This window comes from Gobius niger, assembly GCF_951799975.1.
Source record: "Gobius niger genome assembly, chromosome: 7".
Taxonomy (NCBI): domain Eukaryota; kingdom Metazoa; phylum Chordata; class Actinopteri; order Gobiiformes; family Gobiidae; genus Gobius; species Gobius niger.
This window is the reverse complement of record NC_136858.1, coordinates 17682585-17696525: the sequence shown is the minus strand read 5'-3', so window position 1 is coordinate 17696525 and position 13941 is coordinate 17682585. Positions and strand designations below refer to the sequence as shown.

The window sequence follows — 13941 nt, the reverse complement described above, 5'->3', positions numbered from 1 at the left end:
TTTAATAATTATGTGTGAGCCATGTGAATTGTGAAGGCTTTAGCTGCGGGTGGTAGTAGGAGTCGTACTACATTCAAATTATTGTAACATTTTAATGGTAAGAAATATAGCAGTTACTACTATTTTCTGCTGCACTACTGTAGCTTTGACACAGCCCAATTAACACAAAGTCTCCTGAGAATTCATGCGCTCAGAGTGAATAAGGCGGAGGTGTTTAATTATCGCATGAGAAACCAGTCTATATAAAGAGAGAGTGCTAAAACAGATACACACACTTTTTAATCAGAAGTCTGTACATGTTGTTACCGATCCTTGAACGGTTTCTCTACCTTTTGAAAAATTCCCCTTCTTTAGGTCACACTTTGTTGGAGAGAGTGAGTTTGCAGCGGAGAGAGGCCTCCACGGACCAAGAAGCAAAGGATCTGTGTCAGAAAATGTTGTCCATGGGCTTACTGCACCCCTTCAGTGACAGCAATGGAGAGTTCAACCACGGAGCCACGTCTCCAACCTCACCTGTCTTCTATGTAAGACTCGCTTCACTCTCACACTCAATTTCAGACGCTCGGGGCCCAGAAACTTTAGATTGGTACAATGTAGGCCAGCACAGTTTTAAAAATTCAGCCACTTTCGACCTCACTGCACAAAAGGCAGTGATGTAGGCGGACAGCCCTGAAAGATTCATGCAGCGGTCCACTCCACTAATGTTGTTCTGGCCTAATCTTAAGCATGTTTGTACATTCTTGTAGCACTTTTGTAGCAGATCTGAGCATCCATGTAAAAACTGACACTTAGCAACAGTACAGTGCATCTACAGTGCAATATATATATATATATATATATACCATATCCCTATTTGTTTGTTTTTAAAGCCATCTGTATGAATGAGTGAACCACATACACCAATATATATTCATCCATAAAGATATTGAAATAAGGGACACATAGCATTAGCACATACAAAAGAAACATGGTTGCATCACAGAATGTCTGCTTCCTGGTTGATTTTAATCATATTTTACATCTTTTCACCTGGCCTATACTCAGCAGCAAAAGAGAACTATATAGTTCAATATTTCACAGTGTGTCAGAGCATTATATTAAAAGCTGTGATTCCACTTTGACTGACCAAATAAAAATACCCAAAGCACTAAGAGCACATTAGTGTTTGTGTTAACCCATAGCACAGTTCATTCAGAGTTGCTTTAGTTATAGCATAATGCACTTACGCATTATACGCACATACGATGGGACATAGACTACTGTGCATATGTCTGTGTTCATTGTCTGACCGGCCTAATGCAGCCCCCCCAACATCCCCCCTCACAAAGGCACAAACACACACACACATGTGATTGCGTAGACCATCTGCTGACCAAGTTATGTAACGGCTCCACGTGTCTTGTGCTCCGGCTGCTCTTCTCCAGCTCAGAGCTCTCTCTCGGACTCCATTGGACACAGAATCACAGTAGCTTTTTCTGTCCTTATTGAAACAGGGGTATGCCTGGAGAACTGTATTACTCACACTGACTAGATATAACCTTTGCAGCCGCCACTAAAGTGCACTACTCTATGCTGCTGTGTATGGTCCATCTCACTCCAGAGTAAAACATTCATTACGCATGTCTCTGCTGTTCCTCTGTCTACGCAATTTTATTTTTATATCATCCCCTTATACAGGAGCATTTTCATCTTAAAATTGATAGCCTCACTATATCTCTACTACCAATTTATTTTTGGTCTGAGTCTATGTTATCTACTATATATGGAGCAGTATCCAGGTTGAGATCGCTTAAACAGAAGGTTATAAATCAAAATAATTATGGCTTATAAAATATTATGTGTCAGATATCTCAAATCATTCTTCAAAATATGTTTGTTTTACACAGCAATATGCTTTGAAGCAGGAAACAGATGTCTCTCTAAATATAATCAGTGCTGTTGGGATTACTCCATAAAAGTAATCCAATTGATAACTGATTATTCCTTCTAAACGTATTCAAGTTATTTCTTTGATGACTTTATTTCAAAAGTGATTTGATCACTATTTCATTACTATGAACTTTAGTTTTGAAAAATGATCAAGCCAGGATGTCTTTATTTCCAGGCAGACTTTGTAGTTTTCGGTTGTTTTTTTAAATGTCCAACATTTTATGAGTAATAAGGCCTTTCTTTTTAGCTTCAAAGTTTTACAAAAAGTCAACAAATCAATCAACATTTTACCAACAGTCATTAACTAATTACCAGTTTGGGTAATAATTATTTAGACTTATACTGCAAGACAATATACAGCTACAGTTACTCCATATGCAATCTATTCAATTCCAAACGTAACACTAAACTCAGTTTAACCTCACACGCTTGGCTTACATCTTCCATGTGACAGAAGAAGTGTATTTGGTGTATAAAGCGAGGAAGGAAAACTGTCCTCACTGTGTGACTGCAGGAGGAGCAGCTGTACACCTGGGCGTCGCTGGGCTTGCCTGTGTCGTCTCACATATGGGAGCTGTACGGAGGCCGCAGCCCGGGCAGAGTCACTAACTCCAGGCGCACCCTGCACCAGACATCACCGGTGAAATCGGCCGCGGCTCTGCTCTCTCAGGTGAATGCATGGTCGAGTCTCAACGTGAACATGACACATCCATGGTCTTAAATACCGGTCAGAATGTAGGATGACTGTGTGTGATGCAACTACATCTCAAAGGCAGTCGAGGAAAATTATTGAATATAATAATACATTCAAAATCAATATTAGATTTTTTTTTTTTTCATATTCATCCATGGAGTCTTTTCTGCTTCTTTGCTAACTCGACTGCTGCTAGTACATGATGAATTTTGAATAGAAACTGATATTTGTACGGCTGACACTGTGAAAGGTGTAAGTTAGTTTTTGTCCAGCAGAGGGCAGACTTGCCCTAAATGATTATCTAGCTGAAGTAGAACGCTTTTCGTGCACAAATTAAATAAACTAGTAAAGCTATAGCGAGCTGTGAAAGATGTCAGAGATGTGAATGAATGTTTACAGACCCTCCCCATATGAGGCCCAGCCAGACTCTGTGTCTCGGGTCGAATCTCTCAGTATCCCCTCATCCCTGATGTAACCAGTCTGGAGCCAGCTTTGACGGAGTCTAGACATAATGCACTGCGTTCACCCTACTTTAGCTCTTTGGCCTGTCTCTCAGCTGTGGCTCTTTTACCATTTTACACTTGTAAAATATAACTCATAGAACAATAATGTTATGTAACATCATGACTTTTGGCTACTCAAGACTAAGAGCTGACTGTTTTGAAAGAAGACTTGGACACACTTACATTACTGCATATTGAATAATTCTTGTTTGTTTGCTACCAGGCAGAACCCAGCAGGTTCAAATCAGGACAGTCTTCCTCAATGGATGAGGGCCTGCTCGTGCCTCAGCTGGAGAACACTATCAGTGACCTACAGATTAAGATTGATGCACTGCAGGGCAAGCAGGCTGCTTCGGCTAAAGGCAGAGAGACAGATAATTGTGTTGACTCGTCCAGCATTGGCACCCTGCACAAGGCCTCACAGGTAAAAGCAAGGGCAGCAGTGAGAAGCCAGGACGCGTGTGTCCAGACCTCACCCACAGAAGAAGCATTACGGACTGACAGTGTGCCCATGAGCCTGGGATCAAGTGGACAGTCTGCCTCTGGACCAGCTTCACTGTCCAGCTCTGCCAAGGTTCCTGTGTGCAGTGTGTGCCAGAAAAAGCAACTAAGTACTCCACCATGTCCTCCTCCACCACCACCTCCCCCTCCTCCCCCTGGTATAGGACCACCTCCTCCACCACCTCTTCCTGGTATGGGACCACCTCCTCCACCACCTCTTCCTGGTATGGGACCACCTCCTCCGCCCCCTCTTCCTGGTATGGGACCACCCCCTCCACCCCCTCTTCCTGGTATGGGACCACCACCTCCACCCCCTCCTCCTCCCGGTTTTGGACCCCCACCACCCCCTCCTCCACCTGGAATGGGTCCACCTCCTCCACCCCCACCCCCAGGCTTTGGTCCTCCGCCTCCACCAGGCCCCATGCCCTCAATGGTTCTCCAGGAAGCTCCTTCTGCCAAGGCGGCGATAGAGCCCCCCAAACCCATGAAGCCGCTGTACTGGACTCGCATCCAGCTGCAGGCTAAAAAGTAAGGCCCGATAGACACGCATCATTTGAACACAGGTATGAGTAGACGGTAGAGAATGAAGAAGTACAGATAGAGATCTGCCGCGTGCTGTGACGCCAATAAAGATTTTTAACCTTGTGGAAAATGAAAGTGATGCAGTCCAGGCTTTGTGGCGAGCAGTGAATTGACTTTAACCAGGTTTTCTTTTCCTTAATAAGGCTTGGAAAATTGTAGTCAAACATGCATCTGCAAATAGATTGCTTGATTTTCTCTCAAGCGAGGAACTTGATACTGAAATCTAAATATAATTTGTTGGCTCAAAGATATGTCAAGTGCTATACATTTTTCTTGAACACGATGACATTGGCGTACTCATGAACAAGCACAAATCAAGAAATGTCCCAAATTCCTATGATACAATAACACCATCAATTGCCTCATAACAGCACACTTTTTTTAAGTAAAAGCTGGTAGGTTGAAGTGCTAAATGTCCCATTTTAAATATGTCCCACTTTGTTTTATCCTCAGGCAAAATGACATGCTGGTGTGGGAAAAAGTGGAGGAACCAACTGTGGATTTCGATGAATTTGTGGAACTCTTCTCTAAAAGTGCTGTAAAGGAAAAGAAAAAGCCAATTTCAGACACAATCAGCAAGTCAAAAGCAAAACAGGTAGGTGTTGTACTTCTGGAGAATGTCAATGCCTCTCTTTTAGAAGATACCCCCATGGCATAGAGTCTATGGTTTCCACTCCCTCTCCCTGCCACTTGCCCAGTTTCTCTGAGTGACAGGAGGAACTGTTACAGCCAGACAGCTATTATGTGGTGTGAGCTCTGGCTCCCTCCCGACTCCCCTGTGACTGTGCGTGGGCACTGAGCCAATAGCTCGCGTGCGGTGTGGAAACCTCATGATGCTGATGACTGAGGAGAGGGCAGAGCAGAGAAAGGGGACCAGGCCCGGGGCTGTATTTTATATTGTGGTTTCTCCTATTGTCATTTCTGTATTACTTACTTTAATAGTCAGGCTGTTTTCATCCACAGTGGCCTTTATGTCATGCCATTGATCTGCAAGTCAAACATTTGATTTATGATGCGCAGCTTAAAACACTTCCAGTCAAAAACATTATGCTGATGTGTTATTGGCTTGAGTTGTGTATCTAAATCACAAGTAATATTGCACCAGGGATGAGGGTTTCCCTTTTTAATTAAAACCCAGTGGAATCACCGTTTCCCGGAACAAAATGTTACTTTTCTGCACACACGCTGATAAGAAAGCCTCCTCAGGAATGATACTGAACCCAAGACCAACATTTATGAAGACGTATGTGAACTGTGAAAGCCTACATGCACCACGGTGATGCTTCATTTCACAGCTTATATGCCCCAAAGTCTATATGCACTGTATGGGAAGTATGTTTGAAAAGAGGAACACTGCACTGCCATCAACGTGAGTGCTATAAACGTTCATAACAAGACATTGCTCTATTAGGCCAACACTTATTCAGATTTTTAAGTGTTCCTGGTGCAATTTGAACTGAATATACAAGCCAATACCGTATTCAATCTGAAATCAATGATACATTAAGTAATATCTGTAGAATTAAATAGGGCACAAGAGCTAAAACAGCCATACAGTGAATACAGATGAAGGTGCTGCAGGTCTGACATCTGTAAGACTGTGAGGTGATGTCATCAGCTCTGCAACAGACTGTCCTTGACACGTTAATGTTAAAAGACTTTTTAGTTGCGACTAAGTTGGTACCTGAGCAAATAACTTTCCCACACAAATTGTAGATTTTAACTGGCTGCACTACACAATATAATGTTTTGAAATATCTTAATGCAGTGCTGAGCCTGATTGATCATCTCCCACTGCTTCAGTTGCTAAGAGTGTCTATTTAACAGCAACTTTAGCCGGGATACCCTTAACAGCGGTCAGATGATATCCGTGCCAACAGTGCCTTCCATGCACATTTTTATGTTTACTAGTTATCTCATACTTTCGAGACAGACAGAATATCGACAATCTTTATGCCTTATTGGGTACCGTTCTGAAAATTATAACAACTCTCTCTATTCTATCTCAACTGTACAATCCTGGGCCCTGCTTTTGACATTTGATTCAGAGCCATGCGAAATACCAACCAGCTCAAACATGAACATATAATTAATGTGACTTTGAGAATTTCCATGAACCATAAACTGAAGACACATGTTTTTATAAGTCTTCGAAAAACAATTGTCGACCGAACTTCCTCTTATTTCCCTGAAAGACTGTCATTGAAAGTGTCCATCACCCCAAAAAGAAAAAAGAAAAAAAAAAAAAAGAAAAAAAAATAGCAGTCTCTCTGAATCCATCTGTGTTTTGTTTTCTCTTTGTGACTACTGAGGAATTTTAAATGTGTATAAATGGGCTGTAAAGTACACAGCGCAGTGCTATCGGGAGCGGTGGTCAGCAGATAACATGCGAGTATACCCAGTCTCTTTGCATCATGTGTCAAACGTCCCCCTCAAGCTGCGGTCGGAGAAAGCGTACAGTTTTCAGGGGAGTTTTTGGTGATATAACTTCCTGTCCATGTTTGGGGGGGGCTTGTGGTTGATGTGATCTGGTTTGGGTAGAAGCTTTCTGTCTGGGTTGCAATAGACCAGGGGTTTCCTGTCCTTTTGCTACCCGGCTTACTGCTTATTCAGGCAGGCTGCGGTTCCTAATGGTACCCCCACCTCTCTTTAAGATGCCGAACAACAATGCTGGCTCCATGTGAAACGGCCGGAACTCTGACCGCGATTTAGTAAAAAATCTTTTAATAACTTCACCTCTTGCATGCTCTATTCAGCAGTCGCTTGATTATGTTTACCAGGTGTGACAGACTTCCCAAACAAAAACGTGTAGAGGTCGGCAAATTCCGAAATAAACAAACCTTTGAAAACATGTCATCAGCACATTTGCACCCACAGATGTGTAACCACGGCATTATTGCTTACATAATGGGTGCCTCATGGCTTTGTAGTCATTTTTTAAAGTCCCCTTTTTGTCTTTGGATTCAGGTGGTGAAGCTATTGAGCAACAAGCGCTCTCAGGCTGTGGGCATTTTGATGTCGAGCATTCATCTGGACATGAAAGACATCCACAACGGTAAGTCCCTGAAGGGCCCGGCTTATGGGCGAAATGTGATGAAACACAACAAGAAATATCACCGAAACCAGTACAGTACAATATTCTCAAAACAGATTTAATTTCCCCCCCAAAAATCAGGTATCAAGCCATTAAATGCATATTAGGTGACTTTTTTATTATACAGGTTTTGTTCATTCCTGGAATGTACTAAATAACCTGTATACTGTATATCCAGGTCTCATACAATGCAAAACCTATAAGCATTTAACCGTGTTATAACGTCGTCATAATGTTTTTCATCCATGTATGTTTGCATAACCCCGCATTATATTCAGTCTGTCTCATTCTCAAGAACCCCAAATGTTTTCCACCCCACCTGCTGATGTCGTGAGGTGGCGGTACTTTCCTGTCCATTTGTGTACATTGTTTTAAGTTATGAAATGTACAATCAAGACTATGGTACCACGAAGTCAAAATAAATAAATAAACAAAGCAACAACAAGCCAAGTGCATTTTCTCCAGTTCGGCTTTATCAAAATCTAATAGGCTACAGCCTATAGGCCAGAGTAAGGCCTCGTTTGAAAGCTAAGACCCACAAAACTATTTTTTTTTCTTTTTCCTTGCCTTATTGCCGTGTTGTAGTCACTTTTTTGACATTTCTTTTAATTGCTTTTCTATTGCTCTTTTGTGGCGTTTTTCTAACTTTTTCAGCACTTTTTTGGCCACTTATTTTTGTTACTCTTCTGTTGGGGCATTTTTTTTTTTTTTCCTTCAAATATTTGTGTCACTTTTTTGTCACTTTTTAATATCTTTTTTGTAAAAAAGTTAGTTGCTGTTTTGTTGTGTTTTCATCTTCCTTCATCTCTTTTTTCAAGAAGCTTTTCCATTTGGGCAGTGCTTCATTTGTAAAGTAGTAGTTTCAGGAACACTCTCATTAAACACCATTATATCAGATAAAATCTTTGCCGGATCCTCCTAATCCTCCTCCCGGATCCTTTACTCTGAAAAACTGAAAATTGCACGAATGCGTTCTCCCTAACGGGGAATCAAATTAAGCACTGGATTTGGGTAATGCCGAACTGGAGAAAATCCACTCATTTCAGGAGGGGGGTTACGAGGTTAAAGGGAGGTTGATTTTCGTTGATGGTGAAAAAGATCATTGAACTTTTGCAGCCTTAAACAAAAGTTCATCTGGCCTCTAAAGCTGTCATGACATTTATCGTGGCAGTATCCAGTCGCCGCAGGATCCCGCGCGAATACAAGGTTAACAAATGCGACATCCAGCATTTGTTACAGAGGTTAAGGTTTATTGTAATACCACATGTCCTTAACCCCGTTCAACTTTCTCCGATTTCAAATGTAAAACCCACTTCCATTTATTGAGCGCTCGTTCACTTATTTAACCTCTCAACCCCGCAGGCTCTCTCATTGTTTTCCCAATTTGAAAGTACAGTTTGCTGCAAAAGCACTCAGACACATTTCTACTACAGGATAATATGTTTGGCTTCATGGCGGATTCTCATTTTCCACGGCTTTAGGAAGTGCTGTCATTCAGATCATCTTGACGATATTTGCTTAGGACGGCGAAAAGGGACGGCTTATTTTGAATCCGATCGTCGTTGAGGTCATTGCTGATGTCACAGCCGGAGATTAAGCCTTTCCTGTTTTATCCGCTAGTCATAAAGTTGGAAGACATTTTCCAATACTTTCCCCTTGTTTTTCCTTTCTCACTTTTGAGCTAATCTCACATTCTTCATTACTATCTGCCTTTGATGAGTTGTCAACATGTCGTCGGACGCGGCACTGAGGTGAAGTCATTGGGGGAGCGGTGGATGGGAACCAACTGTCTTCCTGTTTTAGTTTGACTTGATTGCTCCGTACTCTTCCCTCATGCCTGTGTCTAAACACTCGGCCTCTTTTCCCATCCTTTTTCCGAAGGGACCATTCCCTAAAAGCTGATTATTGTGGCACATATGGCAACGGGACAGACGGCTTCAAAATAAATGCCGACCGCAGCGACCATGTCTGCCCTGTTACACACCGGGCAGTAAACACTGAGGCTGAGGGGCTGTTTTGTCTGCGAGCTCTTCAAAGCCCTTCGTGAAATCACATTTTGACTTTCCCTCTTAAAACCGTAACGATACATTCTGTAGTAGAATACTCGTAGTCCGCACTGATCAAGAAATAAATGACGTTCACATTTACAGGTTACTTGTGAGTTCAAGTTGTAGTTGTAGTAATTGATGATGCTGGATATAGCAGCATTAGTGGCATTAGCTTAAGGTGTAGTAGTAATTGCACACAAACAAATCTAATTTTGGCCCGACTAAAATATATAAAGACAATTCCTTTCACATAGGATTTTGTTTTATGTCCACTTAACCTCTTAACCCCCACCTGAACTGAGCACATTTTCTCCAGTTTGCATTACCCAAATCTAATCCATGTGATTTGCTCATGACCTATGAGCCCTCACTCAGATCATCAGGGAAGAACCTTTTAACTGTACCTCAGATTCAAACCAAAACTCATGGTGGGGCCTCTTTTAGTTACTATGGCCGCCAACTGTGGAACAGTCTACCTGAGGACCTGAGGGATCGCTGCGAGTATTGATAACTTATAAACATATCTTTTTAATGCACAAAAAAACACAATTAAATAGTGATGAAAAACACAATAAAAAATACGACAAAAACCAGGCTAAAATTTGATGAAAATTTGACGAAAAACATGATTTAAAAATAAAAGCGCCAAAAAACAAGGGAAGAAAGAAACGATGAAGAAGTCAACAAAAAGATGTAAAAAAAAAAAAGTGAAAACAAAACAACAGTATCACAAAAACACAGAGACAACGCAACCAAAAAGTTTCGTAGGCTTTAGCTTTCAAATGAGAGGTTACACTGGCCTTGCACCTTGTAGTGTAGGCCAGGAGAACTGGAGAAGATGTGGTAAGGGGTTAAAATTGTTGTTATGAAATAAGAAAATAATAAAGTGGAGAAACGATATAATTTGACTCAGGTCTGCTGTCTGAGATTTACTCAACCTAAAACAATAAATGCACGGTGGCCAAAAGTTCAGTTTTAATCATTGATTTCATGTCATTCCATTTTAGCCTTGATTTGTCACTGTCTTGTTTTGACACAATTCGCTGCACAAACCAAATGTGTACAATTTTAACTTTCAACATAACTTACTTTGTTGAAATGGTTTCTCAAAAAATATCAAAATCACATCGTTGTGGCATTTTACACAGTTATCAAATGCAGCAACTTTTGTTCATATTAGATCGCGCTCACACAAAACTCTCAACGACTGTGGCTCAGAGGTCACAGAGAGGCCGCTCTCATCAGGCCTGTCATCCGTCTCCAGTGTTAGGACAGTTTTTACCATCATACACAATCAGCGCTGATTGTACAAGTCCTTTCTTAGATCGAGTTGGGTGAAATCACAAAGCACATATCCGAGTAGGTTTCAACACTGTCAAAATAAAAACAGGCCAAAAAAAGATTATTCATAACTCAAAATCAATGCACTTGTATTTAAAACACTAGATAGAAACACAAAATCTGTATTGTTGCTCATGTTTTGACTTTCTTGAGGATTGATGCTGTCCCTTTTATATTTTAATTACATTTCAAGCATTTGTGGATGGTCTTTTTTAATATTAATTTCACGACCTGCCTTCCCTTCTACATAAACAATCAATGACCTCATCACCACCGAGTGTTTTCTGTTTGTTTTGTTCTGCTCTGAAGTTGATTTGTGGCCTCGGATTAGCGCTGTGAAATATTCATACAACAAAAATCCCATAGTTGGGGTTTTCCTTTTCCAGGAAATGATCTCATGTTTGAGGTTTGGGTGAATTTTAATAATCTGCATGTTTACAGAAAGAAAGATGAATTAGTCTGAACCTTTTAATTGCAATGACTCACTCCTTTCATATCGCCATAATTCCTCCCTGACAATAGGCAATAATACTCTAGGCCAGACGACATCTTGAAGCGTACAAAAGGAAATGGAAAAACAACTTATGAATTATTTATTTACGTTGTCTGTTTTTATGACAGCCAAATTGCTCGGAAAACAGTGGGTGCTTTATTTTTTTTCTCCCACTATTATATCAGAATGAGAACTCTTGGTATGTCTGACTGTGTATGTGCTGTGATTGTGTGTAAGTTAAATTACCAAAGGTTTCTGACAAGCTACAATATATACAGTACTGTAGTGAACCATTAGGTAGAGGTTGAGCCAAATATCAGTTTACACTTAATAATATTGCGCTAATATTGTATTCCTTGTACCGTAGGAAGGCTGTTCCAAGACTGACCTCCTCTGACGGACAGCATAGTTTGTCCAAATGTTGCTATGTGTGAGATCTCCACATCTCCTCTGGAGGAGGCTTTGGTCCGGAGACCCCTCACTGCTTTAGGTTTAATGTAGTTAGAGAGTGAGGGCGGGGCAACACCATGAAGTGCTTCGTAAACAAGGCAACAGTTTTTAAAAATTTATGAAATTTAGAAAATGGAGCATTTGATATTTTCCCAGGATATTGCAGTGATGATACGACCAAGGCCTCTGATCCAGAGTTTTTATTGACTTTTTGAAGAGGGTTTCTATGGGTTTGATATGTGTTTCTCCAGTGAGAGGCCAGGTTGTAATACAGTAATCTATGTGTGAAAACATCATTGAGTGTAGAAACATCTTTGCTTAATCTATGGTCATCAATGGCCTGATTTGTTGAATTTTATTGTATTGGCAGTGAGTTTAATGTGTTTTTTAAAGGCGAGTGTTGAATCCAGAGATACTTGAACTCCTCAACCAGGTCAATCTCAGTGTCTCCAAGGAACACATTGGACCGATCCAGTTTAATAGATTTTTTTTGTGAACATCATTTTTACGGCTTTCTTTTTAGTTAATAGTAAGGATGAGTTGGGGAGCCACTGCTGTATGTCTCCCAGCGCTGCTCTGTGGGTAGATGACGCCTCCTCAGTTGCAGGACTGAAAATTACAGCATCATCTGAGCACATTTGAAAGTGAACATTTTGACAAACATTTGGCAGATTCTACTGTCACAAGACAAAAGAGCAATCATGCATCATACTTGGACACCACCCTGTCTTCCTTCAACCAAACTCGCTTGAATTATGCAATTTTACATACAGATATGCATGTGCCAGCTCAGTCTGTTTTGTCCTCGTTTTTGGGACGTTAGAGCTCTGGTAATACTTTGTCGTGCAGGGCTTGATGTAACGTGAACCAAATGGTTACCAGATAAAAAAGTGGTGATACCGATTATAACTGCCTCTTAATGACATGCTAAACAAGTACTGAATGGATTAGTAGACGCAGTGATAATTACGTCAACTAGAAATGTCTTCATATTGATGCTCGAGCTCCAGATGTTTTTGATGACTGTCCAAAGGTGATGAAAACAAGAATATCCATGCTCAATTGTAAATTGTTTGTGTGTCCGTTTCAATCAAGGAATCCCAAACCAAAAAAAGTATAGTCCTTTTTATTTTCTGCTAAAAGTTCCTTGCTATAGAATTAATACTATTAGTCTATTTAACTCAGTCAACAACATTTGTTTGACACAATCTTGACGAAAGTAAAATTGGATTTTCACCAAATGATTAAACCTACAATAAAATGTATCGTCGAAATGAACAGTGAATAAAAGCCCTTGTTTTATAATAGTCGATAAAAGTATTTAGCTCGTAATTTCATCCATACCACACACATGACAGAGACTTTCAACACCTCTATACCACTGATCAAACCCGAGTGAGTCATTCAGACACCTCCAGCGCGCTCAAACACATACATAGGTGTGGAGCGGCGGGCCGTGAGATTGCGCGTACAGCAACACCACAGACCCCCAGGCTCTGTTTGTCTTTAAACATTTACTTTCAAAGGATTAATGCTCGCGGGCGCCAGGTCCTCGCAGCGAGACAAAAAGGCGACACCAGGAATTCAAACACAGGAGTTCAAACACACATCTTTGTAGGCCTGACAGATTTCTTAGACCTCCATATTTATGTTTTACTCCGCGGCCGCATGCTCGCTATCTCAATGATAAGTGATAACTGTGTAACGGGCTGCACACACCACATCTGATTTTATCCAAGGGCCCTGAAGGGAGAATGCGCCCTTTGTACTTGTACCACCTTGAGCTCGCGAAAGAGAGATGATTGGAAATGATGTTTGAACAAATGCTAGTCAGGTGCAGGTAAATCCAAGGCAAAGCAACATGGCTTTATTTGAATCCAATTTTCAGAAAAGGGTATTAAATAAAGATTTCAAAATCACACATTTTATGTGTGATCTTGAAATCTTAAAATTACTCACAATTAAAACCATAATGTGGTGTAAGTTACCAGTCACTTTTATATCAGTTTATTAATACTGATAATCCATGTATTTTTAATTGCTATTGATTTGTTATGTCTCTTAGCTTCTTCTAATGCTTTCTCAAACATAGGTTTCATCAAGTCTTAGCTAAGGTTTAGCATTTTTACCATGTGTCATAGTGGCTGCAAAATTGTCATTGCAAAATTAATCACAATGAAATTCTCTTTGAGGGCACTCCCTTGCGTAGCAGCATGAAATATATAAAACATCACTAAAAAGTCTGAACCAGCAATTTATGCAATGGCCTCAATAGCTAAACTTCCAGCAGGGCCTTCACCGCCCTG

General features: G+C 40.8%; 1 protein-coding gene across 1 annotated transcript in view; it reads left to right on the top strand.

Annotated features, from left to right (window-relative positions):
- fmn2a (formin 2a) overlaps positions 1-13941 on the top strand; it is a 41029-nt gene that overhangs the window by 4322 nt on the left and 22766 nt on the right. Inside the window, exons 2-6 of the mRNA XM_079559643.1 lie at positions 355-524; positions 2444-2599; positions 3350-4155; positions 4663-4804; positions 7177-7264. Of these exons, the coding sequence (XP_079415769.1) occupies positions 355-524; positions 2444-2599; positions 3350-4155; positions 4663-4804; positions 7177-7264 (1362 nt within the window). The remainder of the gene's footprint in view (positions 1-354; positions 525-2443; positions 2600-3349; positions 4156-4662; positions 4805-7176; positions 7265-13941) is intronic.